The following is a 21777-nucleotide window of genomic DNA, read 5'->3' on the forward strand; positions in this document are numbered from 1 at the left end:
CCCTCAAAAAGCAAAAAATGTTTGCTCTTAAGCCGCGCAGGACAATCAAATGGATGAGTAGAGCTCCCCTACTATAAGACACCACTGCATTCTATAAAATTTTAAAGGCAAAGTACTATAATGCTATTAGAGTTGGGTCATGAGAATTGAACTTCTATATAAATTAATTTGTTATGAAACCAGTTTCCCCTTCCACACTATGGCACTGCTAGAACTATCAATACCAGTCGTCCATTTGGAACCACGGAACCTTCTGAGGCATATGATGGCGCTGCGAAGGAGAGCAAAAATTTTCTTGTACATAAGTATGGTATTGCGTCCGAGTATGATTCGTCTTCCTTTTCATCAATTTTGCTGGATAGCTCGAGCGCGAGAAAGAAATGCGCGTTCAGTCCCGCAATTTGACCCAAGCAAAGTTGTGTGTTGCCGCCCAAGAAGCGTAGTTCGTTTTCTATGCGCTTTATGATGCATTTGCTTTTGATACGACGAACATCTTCTCGAACGCCAGTAGACCGAACACCTGGGTTTTTGTTTAGCGGAAAAGTATAAGCGTTGTAAGCTTCAAGAGATTTTTCAGATACTTTTTAAGTTGCCAGACAAATAGCAATTATGGTTCCCGTTTTCCCTATTTTTGCTAAAACTTCTTTGAACCACAGGAAAATTTGCCTCCAGTTTTTTTTTCGTTTAAACCAGAAAGTCCTTGGCTTCCATGCGTTTTCAGGGCTGTCTTTGTAAACTACCGATGCGGTTATGTTTTTGAATATTGCGGGGTGGCAAGGAATTGACTCAAAAATGTATTCGTCAACTGTGTAATTGAGGTTTTTTTGGGAAGGAGTCGGGTGTTTCGCAATGAGCAACTCATAAACAGTTTTCGACTCGTTTTCACTATGTTTGCTAAAACTTCTTTGAAACACGGGAAAATTCGTCTCCACCCATTTGCGTCTAAAACAGAAGGTCCGTGGCTGCCACGGGTTTCAAAGGCTGTCTGTTTAACTGCCGATGAGCCTGCGTTTTTGATGAATGAGGGGTTCTACGGGATAGACACAAACGTACGGGGTTTAGTTGACTATGTAATTGAGGTTTATTTGGGAAGGAGTCGAGTGATTCGGATTCAGCAACTCATAAACAGCTTTTCAGTTATTTGTATCGTTTGCTGATAATATTCCGTATTCCAGTTCACCAGTTAGACAAAAGATGGTGTTCGAAACTTTTCTGGTCTCCATGAACTGTTGAACTGGTTCACTTGATCAGGTTTGCCGTTTTTAGGGATCTTGTATTGTTTATTCTGCAGAGCTGTAGCTTCCAGAAGAATCTCGTCGAGGACGCCTTGGCACTATAACTTTAAGAGTAGGACAAGGTTCTTGGTAACTGACCCGTAGTTCGTCAATTTTGCGCACAAGAAGACCCTGGGGGAAGATAGTGGCAACTTACAATGAAACTTCTTTCATAAACTTTCAGAACTTCATTAAATTATTCAACTAGTTTTTGCCCTGTTGTTTTCGTTCAATATTATGAAGTTTGCCCGCCAGGGTCTGATCTTTTTATGAATTCTGTCAATCTTATCGGCGTTTTCTGGCAGTTTACTCCAGAACGTTTCGTAAAAACTTTTGCATTTTTTCCGCTACGTTTTGGGTGGTAGTTGCGACTACGGATTTATCATTGGCGTCATCAGCAACAACTTGGGCTTATCGTGGCTGTAAAAGTGTTGTACGGTATTGGTTTTTGATATGCGGATCAGTGGGCGGGGCTGTACTGGGTACGTTGCGATTACGGAGCGTTTCAGTCACTGCACCTTAAATGACAGTCGCAAGCGCAAACAATACAGCAAACGCTTGCGTTCCTTTACGAGTTTTACAATGACGAGTTTTACAATGACGAGTTTTACAATGACTGCATTAACTTTGACCAGGTCAAAGAACTCAAAGAAGTTAGTCGCATGCGCTTTTTGTAGAACACAAAAACGAACCAGAGATTTTATGAAACAATGACAGAGGTACATAAAGAGAGGAAAAATTTCCAAAAACTGAGAAAGAAGAATTTATAAGTGAATATTTAAACTTGAAGAAATTAGTATTACAATTAAAAGACAAAATTTTTTTCCTCCAACAACAAAATATCAAAATGATTGAGAATATAATTGGTAAAGTATACGAAAAACATCGAAAAATCAATGACAACAACAACGTCTAACAGCACGAATAACTAAGCAAGATTTTTTAACTAGGAATTATACCATAATCAACAAAGACACATAATCTCTCGGATGGTTCATACAAAAAAATTCAAGCAAAAGTTGTGAGCCCAAGTACAGCTAAACACTGCTACCCTGCAGCAAAAGCTCAAGACCTATCCAATATTGTAAAACAATAGAGCAATTATCACAAGATTGAACATCTCATTATACATGTTAGACATAACAATATTGATTCGGGAAGTATAGCGGTTTTGAATTGGATTTTGCGTCGGAAATAATAAAGAAACTGTCACCACTCAAAATTGCCCTTCGCAAAATTCCAACAGTTATTATATGTTTTTATATGTTTGCAGCAAAAAAAGAGAATAGAGACAAATATAATGAAGCGTTAGAAAATGTGGCAACGATGTTGAGTGGCGTTTTTGAAATCGATGTTGTTTTTCGAATAATATACTGGAAACAAAAGATATCAGATATGATGGATTGCGCCCATCAACCAATCATGGTATACATAAATTTGTCAAAAATGTTTTGAGTTTCTACGTATATCATGGGCCTATAGTGTCGGAAATTGCAATAAAACCGAAAATTATCCATCGAAACTTTGGAGAAATTTTTAATCATAATGATAATATCAAGTTTTTTGGTTTCCATCACATTCATTTCCAAAACAAGCATTTTTACCTGCTTTCATTATAATTCTGGCTGATGGTTTGTTGAAAAATAGAACAATGCGACTTTACCTGATATTTTTAATTTTCAGTATACTTATGGGAAAAAAATAATGCTGAAACTCATACGCGAACAATTGAAAAGTATTATTCCTTCAAACCTAATGTTCGTTTTTTTTAAAACAGTTGATATATAATTTTTTGTTTTCATTATAAACCTGTTAGTTTTATGATTACTTGAACGTCTCATATTGTCAGGTGACAAGGCATTGATCCCAGGGCCTCAGCTGGAAAACTTTATTGAGGATTGCACTCACTTAAAAACAGAGGATTAAGCCATTCGCCATCAATTTTCCTACTAATTGTCAAACCTTGAAAACATGTCTGAAGAGTTTTCAAATTTTGCAAACATCACCCATTATTTTTTTTGACGCTTTAACTGAAACCTGATTGGACACTGATTTTAACTTTGAAAACTTTTTTTAACAGCATTGCATATTTTTTGGGGAAATGTAGATCAGACAAAACAAGAGGTTCAAATGGTGGAGAAGTATGTATTTTTGTTACGAAAATTTTAACGCCAGTATTAAATCGAGCATTGAAATGTTGGATGAGAGTTTTTTAATCCATTTGGGTTGAAAAAAGCGACCCGCTGAATGAAAAATTACCGTTAACGTGTTAACGTTTCTTATTGCCGAAACAAATGCCTTGGGAATTTTTTTCTTGATCAGTTACGTAGCGAACTAATGGGTAAATACGGTATAATTGATAATGTTATTTTGCTGGGAGATTACAACTTGAATTGTCTGAACAGGACAGAAAAAAGTAAACTCGACAAATTTCTGTCGAATTCAAAATTGGAAGCTATTAACATAAGGGATGCAAACAGATGTACTGAAAAAAGATTTACACTTATTGATCACAGTTTCATTTCAAAAGATCAGATAATTGCCTAAAAGGTCACAACAACACCTTTTAACTCCGACCATTTTTTGTTGTCTTGAAACCAAACCTCTCATTGAAATCTGAAAGTGACAACATGATAAGTACAAGTAATTTTTGACTTTTCTCACGTTCTAAGTTTAAAAGAGATCCTGCACTTGCTGAATGCTGGAGAATGTACCAATGTGAGAATGGCAACGATATGTTTGATTCATTCACCTGAATTTTTGAGAAAATTGTTCAAATCATACACCAACTCAAACTCTTAAAAAAAAGGGGAGAAAATCTTTAGAATTCTAAGCCCTGGTTAACACGAGAATTGAAGCGTTTGATTGCCCAAAAACAATTTTTGTTCAGAAGATGAACAAAAAATGTCCTAACAGCGAAACTATCAAGAATTTAAGAGTTTCAGAAACTTGGTTTAAAGGAGATTAAGGGAGTCGCACAACAGTTTTTGCATCAATTACTTCCAAAATCTCACAACAAGTAAGGATCAGTAAAAAGTCATTAAACAGAAAATCAGACAGAGTGAAAAAAGTGCCCAGGTTGAAGAATTCAGTTTAGATAGTGATGAAACTTCAAGAGAACCAAAAATATTGTCAATTGTCTATACAATTCATTTAAAAAACTAGGTGTTTTCAATGGCTCAGATACTGCTTGTTAAAACTCTGATAAACATAATATACCTGAGTTTACATTCAAAGCTGCGAAGAGAAAAGAAATTTGTTCAGTCGTTGACTCACTGGACGATAACAAAGAAGCAGGACTTGGTGAATTCTCAATTTGTCTCATCAAGTCTTGCAAACTTGCTATAAGCGTTTATCTACAGTTCGCCTTAAATGAGTGCATTAAGGAAAAAGTTTCTCAAACTAAAATGGAACCAGCCTATGTATCATCAGTCATCAAAAAGCGATAATTTAGATCGCGCAAGCTATCAACCAATTTCTACAACTCCAAATTTTGCAAAAATAAGTGAGTGTCTCCTTCTGACTCAGATGACGGTTTTCATTGATAAGCTCAAAAATATAAATAAAGAGCAATTCAGACTTCGAAAAAAAACGTTAGCAACAGATGCAGTTTTAGATCTAGAAGCGGTCTCGTCCAACTTAGATCAAAGCAGAAATCTGCTGCTATTTTTCTAGACCTTGTAAAAACGTTTAATTCCATTTTACATAAAGTTTTTTGCACGGTTTTTCCCAGAAAGCGAAATAATTGCTGTTTTCTTTTGTTGCCATCCGCACACAAATTGTAATACTTAATTGCATGTTCTCTGATTGTGAAATTGTGAATGGCGGTGTGCCACAAGTAACTGTTTCAGGACCACTCAATTTACTTCTTTATGTGAACGATTTCTCATCTTATAAAAACAGGGAATCAGTGAAATTAATCAAGGAAATTTTACAAAAAACAGAAGAATATGCAGACATGAACAAGCTAAATTTGAAAACAAACAAAACCGAACTAATCTTTTTCTTGCGCATTAATTCTGATTTCGGATCTATTGTTTACAAAAACGAACATTACAAGAGAGTTGCAGATATATTGGTATCCGAATTGAAAGTAATCTTAAATTCAATAGGCAGCTGAATAAAACCTTAAAAAGATGGCTCATTCTATAAGATCGATATTCCTAATTAGACATCAATCCTCAACGCGCGCTTTCTTCTAAAATCATTTGTGCTTTCACACGTTTTCGGCAATCGTTTTCAAAATTCATCTGCTAAAAACCTAAAACGCCTTAACCGACAGATTAATTAGGGTATAACGGTGTGCTTTCTACGCATAAAGTGTCAAATGGAGAGATCTGCTTATCCAGACAAAGTCCCTACCAGCTGAGCTATTGATAGCAAACTTCTCCCAAATAAAATTTCATTATGCTATAGTCAGGCCAGTAACTTCTGAAAATTTTCACTTACCTGAGTTTTCATCAAAGTACTCGAAAAAAACAAGAAAATTAGACAATGTCAAAACCAAGTTTGGAATGACTTCGATAGTTCTTCAATGCGTAAAAAAGGCAATTAGTTACCACAGTTGTTTCGGTTGGAAAAAATGGAAATGTTATTTAGAAAACGCATGATTTCGTGCTCCCGCAACATGAAAAAATTCCTTTGAATTGTAACGTGGGAGCTTTTTAAAATTATTTCTTTTAGGAAGAAATCAAAAGTAAATTTTATAATGTGATTCTTTAAGAAATTGATTGATGTTTTATATTTTGTAGGGATGGTTTGAAGTTTTTTATGTCTCAAGTATATGTAACCGCATGGTTATAATTTTAATTTACTTGTTGCAAAAAAAAAAGAAAGTGGTTTAGCGAAGTGTCATAGTCGTCGGACATTGCGGGAGAGGAAACTGAACTTAGTAACTAAAGAACTTCATCTTGGGCGACCATGGATGTGACACTTCGCTCAACTGTTTGCATGATCAAAGCGAATGCAGTCATTGTAAATTTTGAAAATCAAATACTTGAGCTATGGCAACTGCAACATGGAATAATGCTTATTGTTGGGCGTAAAACTGCCCCAGCTTAATGGGCGTGTAATTTTTACGGCTCCCATGAGCACATGATATTTTTGTAAAACGCTTTGTAACCCAGGTGGGGGTTATAGTTAGTTTTATTTTGTTATAGTAGAACTATATAATTATAGTTAGCGGGGGCATAGAAAACGGAGTACAGAATAGATCCTTTTTTACTACTATTTGTTGATCTTCTTATATTTTGTCGAATCCGCTCGTAGCTTGGAGATGTCAGAACCTCCAACACAGGTTTCCGGGTGGTCCGTTATCTTCATCCCCAATAAATGGTGTTTACAATTGAAATACAACCATCACCTTCGCTGCTTTCTATGATGTCTTGTTTTTACTATTTTGCACTCTTCGCCTGCTGCAGGAATTCACCTTAGTGGGTATATAACTTATTAACTCATGTCCTCTTCGCAATAACCGTAACTATACCATATAAGGGACTGCAATTTCGAGACAGGAGCTTAGTCGAACCAGAAAATTTGGACTCTTCCCACCTAATCAGATTTAAAAGAATAAGGCCGATGTTCTGTGGAGATCTGCCATTGGAATGAGGCGTGAAGAGAAATTTTGAGTCTTTACCATTATAGCCCCCCCATGAAAATATAGCCCCCCATTATGGTATATTTACCATGATGGGGGGTATAGGTTATCTGACCACTAAGCTTAGGGGACTATAAGGCCCAAATTTTTTGCATTTTTTGAGCCAATTTTGATTTTGAACCCGTTTATATCATGCTAAAACTGTGGCTATAAGAGATAAACCAATTTTTAAATTACACGTTTTAAATATTCTGGGAAAAAACTGGTAAAAGTTACATGAGACGTCAGATGTCTTCCACATGAATCTATTTTCATAAAAATTGCGAAGAGTTGTTCTTGATCAGGTGTTACGTAAGCAGCTAAATCAAGTTATTTGCTTTAACGCGCTTGATCATTGCGCTTTTATCCAGTGAACGCAAATTTTTCCGTTGCTGCTTATTTCGTTGGAAGTAAAACATCTGCTCCTTGGTAACAGACTCAAATCCACACCTGCCATGTATTGAATAATATTCGATTGATTAATTTTTCATAAAGACGCTATCTCTTCTTTTATGGAAAAATACATTCGTTTCGCCTCGCTCCGCTAATTTTGCCTGTGGATGAATTTAGAGCTGGAACTGTTCCACATTTTCTACATTTGAAGTGAAAACGCTGTACGTATTGTACCTTTTAGCTTTAGCTAAAAAACCTTTGACAAGACCTCGATACGAGAGTCGCCTTCTAACTGTAAATTTTATTTTCCTAACTTGGTAAGCTAATTTATTTTAGAAATCAATTTTATGTAATGTTGGGAACTGAGCTGTGTATACTGTTTCTGATTCCATTTCAGACGCGCAATGCAAGAAGATTTTGATTTTCCTCGACCTGACTCTTCGAAGTAAGTTCAGCTAACATTTTTCTTCGGTCCCCAATGAAAATTAAAATTTGTTTTGAATATACATAGAGATAATTGTCACTAAAGTTGACAAATTTGAGCGCATTTTTGGATGCTAAATTTCTACGTGAAGAAAATGAAATAATTGAAACTGTCGTTGAAGAAATATCGATCTTTTTGTGCTTACAGGTCACTGGTCGATCCGGCAGCAGCTCAGAGGCGAGAGCAAAGGGCCAGAGAGAACAATGTGGAGGCCCAAGATGACGACGAATACAAGCCCAAACAGTTTTGCACTTTGGGCAAGAAGGTTTTATACAGTAAGTTTGAACTTCTTTAAACCTTTATTTGTGCTCAATACATCTTTTTTATCATCAATATTTCTGTTGGTCTTTAGCTTTTTGAGAGGTTAGCTCGATAGTTATTGTATAAGCGGTTAAACTACCAACGGTGGTGAACTGCAGTCGAAGGATCTTAAGATATGGGCAAATTTTTGTTATCTCGTCCTAATAATGGGAGCAACAGTTATCACGTGCACATTTCACAATTATTTGTTTCCTATTTACCAACCAAATATTAAGATTGTGCACCGAGCTCCCAATGTAATTTCTTTCGGCTGATTAGCAGGTTTGTGACAACTGTTAAATTTTGAATGCCTTTTAAAATTTTTGTTTGTTCTCATTTTAGTGACAGGACAGCATACGCATAGCATAGTGTAGGCTGTCACTGAAACGAGAGCAAAAGAAGTCGTGCGTAATCAGCCGTGCTTTAAAATTTATCTCTCATATATCTCTTTCGAACCTTTCTGAAAATTATGATTATCAGTTTTGGAACTGATTTAAAACATGCTGACCTATAGGCTTCCAAAGTAGCATTGGTGTTTGGAACGTTTATCGTTGTATCGATTGTAAATTTCATCAGTTTGCTTTGAGTTTAAGTTCTTGGTCGCGATGTTCCCTAAAATATCAGTGAACAGATTTTTACAGCTTATTAACTGGAAGCAGTTAACAAAAGTTTTGTCATTAGCACTATAAACTTAGTGGAATAAACTTGGAATCTAAAAGCGAGTGGTTTTGAGGCATGAAATTTTTCCACCTTTTTAAAGTACAGTCAGAAATTTGCATTGTTGATTAAAATTGGTTAATGAAAATTCTTTTGTTGTTGTTCAGCAGGACTATGATGCTTAATTCCTCTTGCGCGATTTTGTAACTCTCAATAAAATGACTTTTGTACTGATTAAATTAAAATGGGGGGTGTAAATTGGGGGATTTAAATCCTTTAGAGGTCAACGAAGCTAGATAACTGTGATATGATTTGGTTGAGGATCATTGGTGTCTGAAATCTCATTTGGAAGTAAGAATAGAGCTTGAAATCATCTTTTGAAAATTGGAGTCTTCAGTCTATTTCGCAGCTTTCGTCCAGAAATCTGCCGGCTATGATGATTTTTAGGATGCCTAAGAAGGTCACCGTTTCATACTTTTTAATAGCCGCACAGCGATAGCTGAGGCTATTATTGGCCTTCTCTTGGTTTTTTTTTTATTTCGTCGTCATGATTTTTGTTACGACCATATGACGTCACAGCCATTTTTTGTTCATTCGTTCATGCAATTTCAACTGAATTGCATGTGTGACGTCATTTTTCGCTCTTAGTGGAGCGAGTTTTTTTGTTCATGCGCGTGATTAAATTTTTGGTCACACTTGACTTACCTCACTCTCAAAAATGACTTCCTCACTTTGAAATTGACTTTTATTTACTTTAATTCAAAGAGATCAGGTCAAATGGGTGTGTATCACTCTAAATGAAGGTTATTTGAGATCAGCTAATAGAGGCAGTAATAACTTATACAGATTTTAAATCAAAATATAACATATCAGCCTTCAATGAAAAGACGAATTTTTTTGGTCTGTCTTTTTTACTGTTTTTTTAGAGTGCCGGTCTACGAATCTATTGCGGCTTTTTTCTGGCAATCTGCCAGCTATGTTTAGACTTCTACGTTTCGCTTTTCCAAGAATTAAAATAGCATTTGTATTGTTTTTATTACCGTTCGTCGAGGAAGTTTTTATAAACGTTTGTCAAATAGTAATTTTCCTGCTCACAAAGAATTTTTTGGCAGTTTTTTCCGCGTCGTGTATTGTTAAAGGAATCTTATCCTTCCAATGTTTCAATGATACATGTTATTTTTCTTCACCTTAAATTTGGTCCTTAGAGAATTGTGAAAACCCTTGAATTGCTGAAAGTAAATTCAAAACAAAAGTTTGAGGTTAATGCTACCACCAACATAAAGTTGCCAAACGAGATAAATAGAATAGATAACATCATACCCGCATCCCTTATCCATTTACGTGCCAGATCCCATCGTTCATTTGATTAAAATATTTTGTTTAGAGTTGTTTTAAAAAATATTGGAAAAATATTTTGTTTAAGAAGATGGGATTAAATGGAAATTAGTTCATTGTGCAATTAATAATGATATTTCGTGAATTGTTGAATATGTAAGTGGTGAAACCTAATGGCCTTAATTTTTTGGCAGCTCTTGCTTTCTATTTGAGAATGATTTCAGGAAAAAAATTTATTTGTTCTGATTCGCTTCGCTGAAGTTGTCTCCTAATGGATGCCAATAAGCTTTGGAATTTAGTCAGTAAGTCTAGTCTTAAAACAAGACAAAAATATTGTTAAAAAACGATTTTTATCTATTTCTAATTGCTCTTAGTGAGCATTGACTAGTCGCCATTTGCTGCCATATGGATTTTAATGACTTGAGTTTCTGGCTATATATGTAATAAGATTTGATAATGAAGCAAGTGCTAAATTTTCTCAACCAGAAATTGTGCACTGCCCCCTTGGTTTTTTCCTATTGCAATTAATGGTACAGAAATATTGATTGGTTTTGAAAATGATGCGAGTAATTAAATATCTTGATGTAGATTGGAGATTTTGAAAAAAGAATGGTCAGACAGAATGTAACTAGAGAGAATTCAAGTTGAATACTTTAAGGTTCCCGAAAATTTTTCAACACTGGCGAGTTTTGTTTTTGATGCTGGTTTTACCTCGACATTGGTCTTAGTCAATCCAATAAGCAGATGACTCAAAACGTACGTTTCTTGTACTTAAATGAAATTCCCTTTTCTATGCTAAGAATAAATCAATGCATACACGAAAGATTGGTTACTTTCTTTTTACGCAAAAAATCATTATAGGAATCAAATAACAAGTAGACTTGAATTTTTTTTCGCACACCAGATTAACATTTTTTAAAGGAAATTCAAATGTACAACTCCGTAAAACTCAATTTACAAGGATACATGACAATATACCCAATGCTCTTATACCTAATACACTCTAGATATTTTCGTTCAATAATCCGACTGCAAATTAGCCGTCGCTATTTCACGTATGTTATAGCATACTAAAATGGACAATTTAATCCCGTGTTCGGTTGTGATAGTTTCCTATTGAGTCCCACGGACCGCTGAGGCTCGACCATGGCCATTAAGAACGTTAAACATATGTGTAATAGTGACTGCTAATTGTGTAATTGACTTCTAATTTGTAGTTGGATTATTGAACGAAAATATCAAATTGCATTGGGTATTATGGGATTGGGCATATTGGCGTTGGGTGTAATGGCATTGGGTATATTGTCCTGACACCATTTACAAGTACTCACTAGTGATACCCTCATTAGGTTTCTCAAAGGCGTTCAGAAACCCATCATCGTCGACGAAACATTTTTTACGATACGCAAGTCTCTAATTGGCGCTCAATGTTCGTAATTTCTTAAAACTTTGCGCAATTGTCAGGTAGCAATTCATTTCTTAATAGCCAAATGTTAGAAACTCTTGTTGAATGCTTAGGTAAAATTTTGCAAACAAACTTTAACTTAAGTAAACTTTTTACTCAGTGTGTCACAAGCGTAATTTTCTGACATATTGAAACAATAACTGTTAGATAACTCGCTTACATATGAAATTAAGGTATTTTTTTGCAACCAGCAATATTTTTTTATAACCATACGGTTAAATATACCTGAAACAAAAAATATTTCAAATCATTCAAACAATAATAATAAAATAAACATCAACAAATTTCATAAAGAATCACATTATAAAATTTTCTTTCGATTGTTTTTCCTAAAAATAAAAATAACTTTTAAAAGCTCCTGCGTTACTATTCAAAGTAATTTTTTCATGTTGTGAGAGCAAGAAATCATTCAACGTTTTCTTAACAACGTTGCATTTGGCCATGCTTCGCGGGCCACAGCCATGCTTCAGCAGCCTATGGGACTTGATATGAATTTATAGCCATCTTCTATTTAACTTTGTCCCGAGCTGCTATTTGCTTGATCGGATCTCAAAATACCGAAATAGCTTCTTGAACCTATTTTATTTTTTCTAATTGTTGAAGAAATGGAATAATTTTCAAATATTTCCGTTTAAGTTTAACGAAAGTGTTTTTATCTAGTAATGTCGCACCCACGGCTAGTTTCCATGCACCAAACTAAATTGACGCCAGTTTTGAATCCTATACACGACCTTTGATCACTTAACTGGCGTCAAGATTTATTTTGTTCTCAAAAACATCCAATGTAAACAGCTGAGAAACCAGAAAGCTTGAAAAATTGCTGTCGTAATTACAATTCATGTTTTTATTTGAGCTATTGTAAAACGAATGTGTTTGATACGCATGATTGAAAATGGGTCTTTTGTTCTTTCACGTTTCCATGGCAATCAACACCTGTCTTTTCCCAATTTTCCATGTTTTTTGATTGAACAGTGGCCATAAAATTGTTGTCTCTCCAAGTATTTGTGGTAGCTCTGACGTCTTTTGATTTAGATGACATTTAGAAAGACAAAAGATATCTAAAATGGGACTTGAGAACAGTTTTGAATGCGAGATATTGTCTTAATTGCGGGTTTTGCGACAAAAACCTAAAAGAGGGCGCTGTGACGTCATACATAGGCTTTAAATAGTGCAATGAAAGAGAAACCTCTGGTTCACATTATCTGTTTTAGTATCAGCCGATTTAATGTAAATTTCACGTCATAATTTTCATTAATTTTCAAGTCATAATTTTCATTTATGCGACAAGTTTTTGTAGAAAAATTAGGAAAGATTATTGAAATTCGAAAAGTTAAGTCTGTATCTATTTGAGTTTTTATTTTTTGTAGTTAAGGTTGCATACAAAACTTCAATCAGCATAAAGACTACGTAATTTACATTAACATACGCTACCATAAAGGACTCAATGATTTTTATAAGAAAAACTCAATTAAGCGAGCCACAGTCAATTATTGCGAGCTGCAGTTTAATAAAAAGGAGACAAAAGAATCACGATCGGACTCTCATTTGATTAAAAACAGAAACTATAAACTAAACTCAAACAGCTGCTAAATTTCTTTGAGGGTTTTTGTATGGAAAATATTCAATATTTAATTTTTTGCAGCGATCTGGCGTACCCGTCTAACGATTCCGGAAGATGCGACGAGAGAGACTGTGATCCGGACCACTCTGAGGGAATTGGTCGTCTACTGCATCTTCCTTACCATCCTGTGCATAAGTAAGCATGTGTTCTTCTCTTGAGTCTTTTTGTTTGATTATTCAAGGTTTTTTAAAGCTAGATTGTATCGGTTTTTTAAATTTAATGTTGAATCAAGGCTGGATCTAATGTAATTATCTTTTTGGTTGATATATAAAAGTTTCTGAAGAAGATAGGTAGTGCATATTGTGATTTTCTTTGAGATTGTGCTATGACAACTATTGTATTTTATGCTGTTATATAACGTTGTCTGGTGGATATATGTTTGTGGTTATCTTTGAGTATATAGCGCAGGGAAAAATGGCGAGCTAGTACTGCTCTCGGAGAGAATATTGCTCACGCCAATTCGTATGACTAGTCAATAGATGGTGTTAAATATGATCGTTGAATACTGTGATTTGAACATTTTATTGGTATTATTGCTGTAAAGTAGGCCAGAAAGCATTTGTTAAACGAAGTTTCATTTGTTCTGTCAGGTATGCTAATTCTTGAATTTTTCTGTAACTTGAAGTTTTCTGGAACTGGCTTCTATAAGCGTTTAGGCAATGTTAAGAGACCTGTATAGCACTTGTAGTAATTTTGCTGGTAATTCGATTATGACGTAACAATTAGTGACGTATGGCATGGTGAACTCGACCATGTACTACTTCACGGCTGTGCTGATGAATCTCTTCTTGGATTCCTCGGCAACCGGATCCACCCTGACATTCAGGGATGTCAACTCCATTGACTACTTCTGGCAGGTAGTGCCTCTCCCCTCCTCTTAGTCCTAAAGTGGAATACTAAAAGCGGTGTAGTTGTGAGAATTATTAATCATGGGTAGTAACAATGAGCATGCGTTTAACAACTAGCAGTCGTGAAGAGAAACGTCTAACTGTGCATTGAAGCAGTCTTTATTTAAAAAAAACGAGCATCAGAGGAAATCATAATTAGCTTGCTCCTAATGTCATTGGTAGTTTGCATCCTAAAATGTCATTGATAATACCATCATTTAATGCTGAACCAGGAACATTAATCAGGTATATTTTTTCAGAACGGAGAAAACAATTATGCACTTAGTTTTTTAATTAACTTCGTTAGAGAATTTAGCATCTTCTATTGATTTTTTGACCAATTCTATTGATTTTCTGACCCATATAAAATTTAATCTAAAAATTTGCTAAGCGTACGATTGAAGGTTGACAAATGTTTTAGTTTTGAATTTTGATAATTGCAATAATTTGACAATTTATTCGAATGTCAGAAAAATTCATGATTAGTAACGCGTCCAAACGTTAGAAATGTTGAGAATGTTTCTTTTTGCATTTTGAGTACAGTGGAAATAGCCTCTTGGATTTCATGTTAAAATTGTTCTAATTATTCAAGACGTTTTAAGAGTAGCAATGGCTGCAAGTATTTGTATTTTTCTAATGGGATAAATAAGCTTTTAATTTCATGCGTTACAAATAACACAAGGCGGCTCGGTAATGTGCGATTGCAAATAAGGTTCCGACCCCGCTCATCCACAATTTTGGCATAATTGTCTACCAAATGAGGAACAGATAGAAAAACACAAAAAGTTCAAGTATTTAAAAAAAAATTGTGTATGAACGAAAAGATAGCCTCCAAAGCAAATAACTCAGTGGAGTAAAAAATGATGCATTAGATTGATGAGATATGCCGATATTAAGAAAGCGAGTGAAGACGAACGGCAAAATCAAACAACAACAACAAATATTAATAACATCCAAAAATTTATGTCCGTTTTAAAAAACAAAACTTAATAACAAAGTCAAAATAGCGGCAGAAAAAACTGAAATTAAACAAAATAACTTGTAATTCACCAGAAAAAAATGGTTATTCACCAGTTCATAGTAAAGCTTGGTAACAATTAGACAGAAAAGAACAGAATCTTCGCTGAATTTTTAATAAAAAAAAAACAAATAACTTCAATTTAATGAAAACCATTAGGAATCAACTAAAATATCCCATAGGTTTACAATAACCAATGCTTCTATAGAAGGGAATTAAGAACTCTTGGTATTCATTTTTTTATGCAGTTACAAAAATAACAACAAATAGACAACAAACTAAAAATCAATTAAAACTTGCCAGAAAATGCTTTGGAAGCCGTAAAGCCATAATTTGGCCCCCAAAATATGTTTGATTGCACCTTCGTCGAACACCGATACTGTATTATGTGGCCGCTCATTAATGAAAGTAATCAACAATTAGACAAAAAATAAAATTGAAAAATTATGTAATACTTGTTTTCTTTCGAAAAAAATTTATTTCCAAAGACATGAAAGCCATTAATTACAAAATGAAAAGGTTGAATAGGTTCGTCCATTCTTCCAAAGGAGGCCCCTGAGACCTGGGATTGTCCAGAATATGTCTTACGTCTACAAGAAGAACGTCAAATATGACAAAAATCAAAAATTCATTTACTTTGTGAAAAACCCGTGTGGAAGCCAGTCAAGTCATAACGAATTCTCTTAAAACATTAGATTTTTTGACACCAAGACCTTTTGACACCTTCCCTTCAAATGTATTATGTGACCTCTCATCAATGAAACTAGGTCACAATTAGACCAAAAAGAAAAAAGCAAGATTATGTAAAGCTTGTTTTTATCGAAAAACATTTATTTCCAAAGACATGAAAGCCATTAATTACAAAATGAAAAAATTGAATATGTTCGCTTATTCTTCCAAAGGAAGCCCTCGAGACCTGCAATTATCCAGAACATGTCTTACGTCTACAAAAAGAACGTCAAATATGACAAAAATCAAAAACATTTACTTTTTTTGTGAAAAACCCGTGTCGAAGCCAGTAAATTCATAACGAATTCTTTAAAAACATTCGATTTTGTGACACCAATCCCTTTTGACACCTTCCCTTGACAAAAATATTGTCATCTTTAACCTTTAATTAACGAGACCAGGTAACAAACAGACAATAAAAGGAACAAAATTGCGAAGTTGAAATGTTTTTTTTTTCATTTTGGAAAACAATTGTTTTCAAAGTCATGAAAGCCAATATCTATCTTCTATTATCAGAACGTCGGCTCCTCTACTCTTATAGGAAAAACCAATCAAACCGGGTCATTGTACAGGGAATTAAATACGACTAAAAAGACAAAGTAAAAACGACAGTTAAAGACAAAAATAAAAAATTCAATTAAATTCTTCGAGAAAGTATTGTCGAAGCGGTAAAGAACCACAATCTACATCTTTAAGGATTTGAATACTATCTATTGTGCGTTATTTTGGACGCGAAAAATGTGATATATGAAATGACAATAACATGATAATTTGAAAAAACTAGAAAACATGAAAAATGGGCAAGTACCTAAAAATTAAAAAAAAAATTGAAATCTAGTAGTATCAAAGACAGAACACCATAACTTAAGGCGTAAAACCGCAATAAAGACTAAATTTGAATTCAGCAGAAAGAAGGAGCACTCTTTGATTGCTGACACTAAGCTACAAGCTGACCAAAGTAAGAGAAAAATAGAGTCAATGTTCAATAAGCCATTTTTTATTTAAAAATCAAATATTTTAAAAGTCAAAACGACCATAAGCTTTCAAGCAATCAACTAGATAAAATAATTTCGAGCTTATTAGGAAGCCAGTAGGACCTATCATTAGTGAGCTTTGATTTGAAATGTTCTGTTATTTAATTAATATAAAGATTTATAAAAAGATTTATAAAGTTTATAAAAAACCGACTGATGACAATCCGAATTATTATTGTAACGGTCCAAGATAGGTACAGAACTAGTCCTGCTAATGTTGATTGTCCATTAGGAAAATTTAATTTTTGGAATGTCAGTGATATAGATATTTTGTTTGTTAAAAAATCAAAATTAAATGCTGCGTTTTTGATAATCAACGAATAAAGTTAGCAAAAAACGGCAAAGTTTTGTTACAGCGCACTTTCAACGGAAGTTGAAGTGGACTTAGCCCCCTTATCAGTCTACAAAGATTGTGTTAGTGTTGTTTGGGAGTGCACTTCCTGCAAATTTAATCAGAGTGGACTAAAGAAGCTTATTTCGTTCTGTTTTTGATGAAAAAGTCTGAATTTTGTAAAATTTTTAGCCGGAATTTGTGACAAAAAAATTCAATGAAAATAGCCGACAATGTATTTTGTCTTTAAACGTAAAATGTAAATGAAAAATGTTATTAAGTTGTATCAAAACTGGAGAAATTTTAGTCAAAAATTCAGAAAAAAGGTGAATGAAATCAACGGAATTCACTATTTTCTCGAAAGTTTAAACCTCGATATCTCCCTGTCAAAAACGAAAATCAAAAAATATTTTTAATTCCATATTCTAAGCTGGACAAGCTTTCTAATGATACCAGTCTCAACTCTCTACGATGAATATATCGATCGGCCAAAATTGACTGAACAAAAAAAACCCAGTTGAGTATATAGTTCCTCCCCCCCCCCCCCCCTCAAGAGGGGTCGGAACAATAAAAGTAGAACTTAATTTTGAGGACAACTTAGCAGTTATCGGACAAGCCGATGGTAACCTAATGTCATTTTTTCTATCCCAGGTGATTTAATATTTTATGGAGCTGTATCTCCTGAAACGTTTCAGATACTTTTTAAATAAATGTGTCCGTATTTGGCTCATTCACAAAAGTTTACAAGGAAACTGAATTTGGCGAAGAAAATGCCAACAATACGGTTATTTTAACATTTAAGCACCCATTCAGAACAGTGAAGGGCATTAACAGCAAAACTGAAACAACGTAACAGAGTACTCTGATGAGCACCAACTTAATCGATAACCTTTCAAAAACCGAGTTTATATTATGTGGTAAATGAGATGAGCAATACTTCAATCGACCGATTTTTTCTATTTCCAAGGAATTGTAATTTTGTAGTGGAAGTTTCACCTGGACCCTGATTTTCGACTTTTAAGACGCCTGAACGATTTCAATCACAAATAAAAGAAAGTAAAGCTTTCCTAGGAAGCACTGTTCACGATCGTAATAATGGTCCAAACGTGTGGAAAATATAAAAAAATTCGACGGGTATTAGATACAGTTATTGATTGGAGATGGGATAGGATATTAGGCGGAAAATTGACTAGGCAAACGAATTTTTTAGACGACTATTTTCAGTTTAAGATTTGTAGAAATAAGGCTGTCACCAACTAAAACACTTAAAATTAGGGCACTTTAAACCCAATTGACTATATAAAGCAATCAAGTGTCGTGAATCTTTGTCTTCACTAGGAAATACATTATAAATACAGACAAGAAATTAACTAATTTTAAAAAATTTCGAGCATGTTTAACAATTCATTTTCAATCAATCCAGCAGTTTTTCATTTTTTTTGCCCAGCAGCTCTAAAATTTAGGTTAAAGCAATGAATATTTTATTTTAGACTGCGATTGTTATTGTCAAATTCTTCTGGAAAGTACAATCTTGGTTGAGCTGACGCAATAGTTTTGGAAAATAGATTCTTCTTACTCATACGTCACTTTACCCATTTGCACAAGGAGTAAAACATGGAAAACTGACTACGTTATGTTGTCAAGTATATTTTCAAGTGATCATCTCAATTGTTCTAATTAGCTTTCGGCTGATTTTTAAATATCTATCCTGATAATTTGTGCTTAATGCTAATGTATACAGAACTTGCTTTAGCCTAATATAATTTTTCGCCTATTATCCTACTATGTTGATGGAGGATGTTGTTTCTTAAATGTAAAAAGATCCCGCTAGAAATTTTCATGTTTGTTACATAGAGTTGAAGAGTGAAGTAATGTTTTTTGTTCATCAATGTTTTTTTGAAAATAAGATAAATAGTGATTCTTTTTGCTCACACTGACGAGTTACTTTTTTACATTGTTCGTTTTTCTGACTTGGACTGCAATGCTTTTTTTATTTAATTGATGAACGGCTTACTTTACATAAATTTTATTAATAAAATTTCAGATTTTTAATGCAAACAATTTTTTAGTGAATTTTGAAAAAAACAAAATCATTTAATGGATAGTGCAGCTTTTCTAGGAAGAGCTGATAAATTGAGCATTTAGGTCAAGTAGTTCTATGCAGGAAATAGGTACTGTCAGGATTTCAATTTTGGTCCAATAATATTTGGAAGATAAAAAGGTACTTTAATGGATTCGAAACATTGAGGATAATGACATACTTAATTCTTATGAATGAAAGATTAAGTTGAGCTGGAAAAGTTGCTTCCAATTTACTGAAAATTTGTTTTGCGATCAATTGAAGGTTGGATTAAGTGCTTTTCAAAATATAAGAAAAAACCCTTATTTTAAATAAATGATAATTTATTAGATCATTACCTGAATCGAATCCTAATTTGTGGAAGTCAATTGTATGAATATTGTGGGTGTACAGTTTTGATTATGCCTTAGAGATGTGTTTCAAATTGAGATGAGTAATATAATGGTCTATGCTGCCGTTTTTTTATTGCTGCAAAGCGATAACTAGGGCTGTCCTTCTTGTTTTTGTCTGCAATTCAATGAATTTGATTTCTATGTGGCGCTGTTTTTACGGCTGGAAGAAGTGTACTGGCTGTGCATCTTTTGATCAACAATTTTTTGAGGTATTTATAACAGGATGCGCACGTGAAAAGTAGGTGTTTAGTTGAAGCGGTTGGAGGAATTGAAGAGCTGAGAGAAGGGAAAGTTTGATCATGCTGCATTTTTGCGAGACCAGCATCTTAACCTACGAAAAAGGAGGTATAAAAATATTTCTGCCTAGCAAGCGATGTTTTTGATAACGTGCGGCTTTTTGGAAGCTGTTTTTTTTTGTTTTTAATTGACTTTTATCTGGCAAAGTGGTTTTTTAAACTATATTAACAAGTAAGTGTATGTTTAGCTTTTTCGTCCGTCTCTAACGTGTATTGTCGAACTTAAAATAACTTTATCAGACATAAGTCATGACAGGTTTTGAAGTCCTGACTTGTGAAAAGTTTTCAGGAAACTTGAAAGTTACGCTTTGCTTTTACCTTCTATTTTCCTCCGTTTATTTAAATTCATTGGCACAGTAAAGTAAACGGTTAAAGTTCAGTTCGCTAGGGCGTTAGTCAAGTTTTACTTCGAGTCGATTTCAGAGTCTTCCGGCTATCTTATTTAATATCGGTTTCCGGCAATTTGCCAGCTGTTTTCTATTTTTTGATAGAATTTTCGCAATCCATTCGAGGTGTAGTTTGTTTAGTCATTGAAAATTCTTTGAATTATAGGTCAGGATATGTCCTGTTATGTTTTTGATTTTATTGTCAAGATTTTTCTGACGGCCATATGACGTCAGGATGACTTCAAATGTGCTTTTTGTTCATTAGCTCAATCAATTATGACTGCATTGCGTGGGTGACGTAATTTTTACATTTAATGGAATGGAGCAGCAGTTTTTGTTCATTTGTTTGATTGTCTTTGGTCACACCTGACATACCTCACTCTCTAAAATGATTCCTAGCTTTCAAAATGACTTTTTCCTACTTTAATTCAAGAATATCTGGCGAACTCAATTTGTCACTATAATTGAGGCTTATTTGAGACTAGCTGATGAAAACATCAATAAGTTTTCATATTCGTAATCAAAATACAACATGTCAGCAATTACTATAAAAAAAGAGAAAATTGTCTTTTTTGGTCTTTTTTATCGTTTTGAGAATGCAGATCTGCAAAGCTATCGCAACTATTTTCATGCAATCTGCAAGCTACGTTATAATATTGTTCATTCTTCAGACTCGGAAGTCAGTGCTCTTTCTTTGACTTAATAGAATAGCAGCATATTCGCATGAATTTTAATAAGTTTTCAGATGGTTAATACAAACGATTTCCGTGCTTTCGCCAGTTTCCTTTTTAGATTTATCCAATTTTGCTAATTGAACCATGAACCCATTTCTGTTTTGTGAACGTGTTAAAATTAACGAGTACTGGATTTGTGTGTTGTTCTGCCGAGGTCTTTTTTTCAGTTGAAAGCTCCGAAAAACTAATTTATTGTAACAAAAATTCAAGAATGATATCGATTGTAATCTGTATTATAATTTGGGGTGGTCCAGCGCATATATGTAGGATCGTCCCAACGCAGTCACGAACCTACTTCTAAGTGCCACCATTTCCGTGCTCACTAAATTTTGCTAATGTAATCGACTCCTGTTGGTTAATTGATGCAAATATCAATCTTAATTCGACTAAATTGGAATGTGAAATTGTTCTAACAAATGGTGCATTTGTGCGTTCTGCGTGGTGCTGTAGTAACATACGGCATGTTCTCATCCTCCATGTACTACTTCACTAACGTGTTGATGGTCCTCTTCTTGGACCAGACGGTGGATGATTCGGTGGATTTCAGATCCGCTGCCACCATCAACGACTTCTGGGATGTAAGGCCTAAGAGCAATCGTATATATGAGAGTTCGAACGGTTTGCAAAGTCATTGCTCAAGTGTGAAATCGCGTTTTCTGAAGAGTGGTACTTCAATTTTGCTTTGAATTTTTATAATTTTTAACCTTCAATCGCCTCAATCAACAA

At 34.3% G+C, this 21777-nt stretch overlaps 1 protein-coding gene across 4 annotated transcripts in view; it reads left to right on the forward strand.

Moving 5' to 3' along the window:
- The first annotated feature begins 7384 nt into the window (after positions 1 to 7384).
- LOC142350859 (polycystin-2-like) overlaps positions 7385 to 21777 on the forward strand; it is a 36767-nt gene continuing 22374 nt past the window's right edge. Inside the window, exons 1-5 of one of the 4 annotated variants that reach the window (XM_075402842.1) lie at positions 7385 to 7523; positions 7700 to 7747; positions 7934 to 8061; positions 13186 to 13299; positions 13891 to 14021. In XM_075402842.1, coding sequence (XP_075258957.1) covers positions 7707 to 7747; positions 7934 to 8061; positions 13186 to 13299; positions 13891 to 14021 — 414 coding nt within the window. In that variant the 5' untranslated portion in view covers positions 7385 to 7523; positions 7700 to 7706. Of the gene's footprint in view, positions 7620 to 7699; positions 7748 to 7933; positions 8062 to 13185; positions 13300 to 13890; positions 14022 to 21501; positions 21630 to 21777 lie in introns of those variants that run through there. The other 3 variants (XM_075402843.1, XM_075402841.1, XM_075402844.1) reach the window with 3 other exon arrangements.

This window comes from Convolutriloba macropyga, chromosome 12 (assembly GCF_964194025.1).
Source record: "Convolutriloba macropyga chromosome 12, txConMacr16.3, whole genome shotgun sequence".
NCBI lineage: Eukaryota > Metazoa > Xenacoelomorpha > Acoela > Convolutidae > Convolutriloba > Convolutriloba macropyga.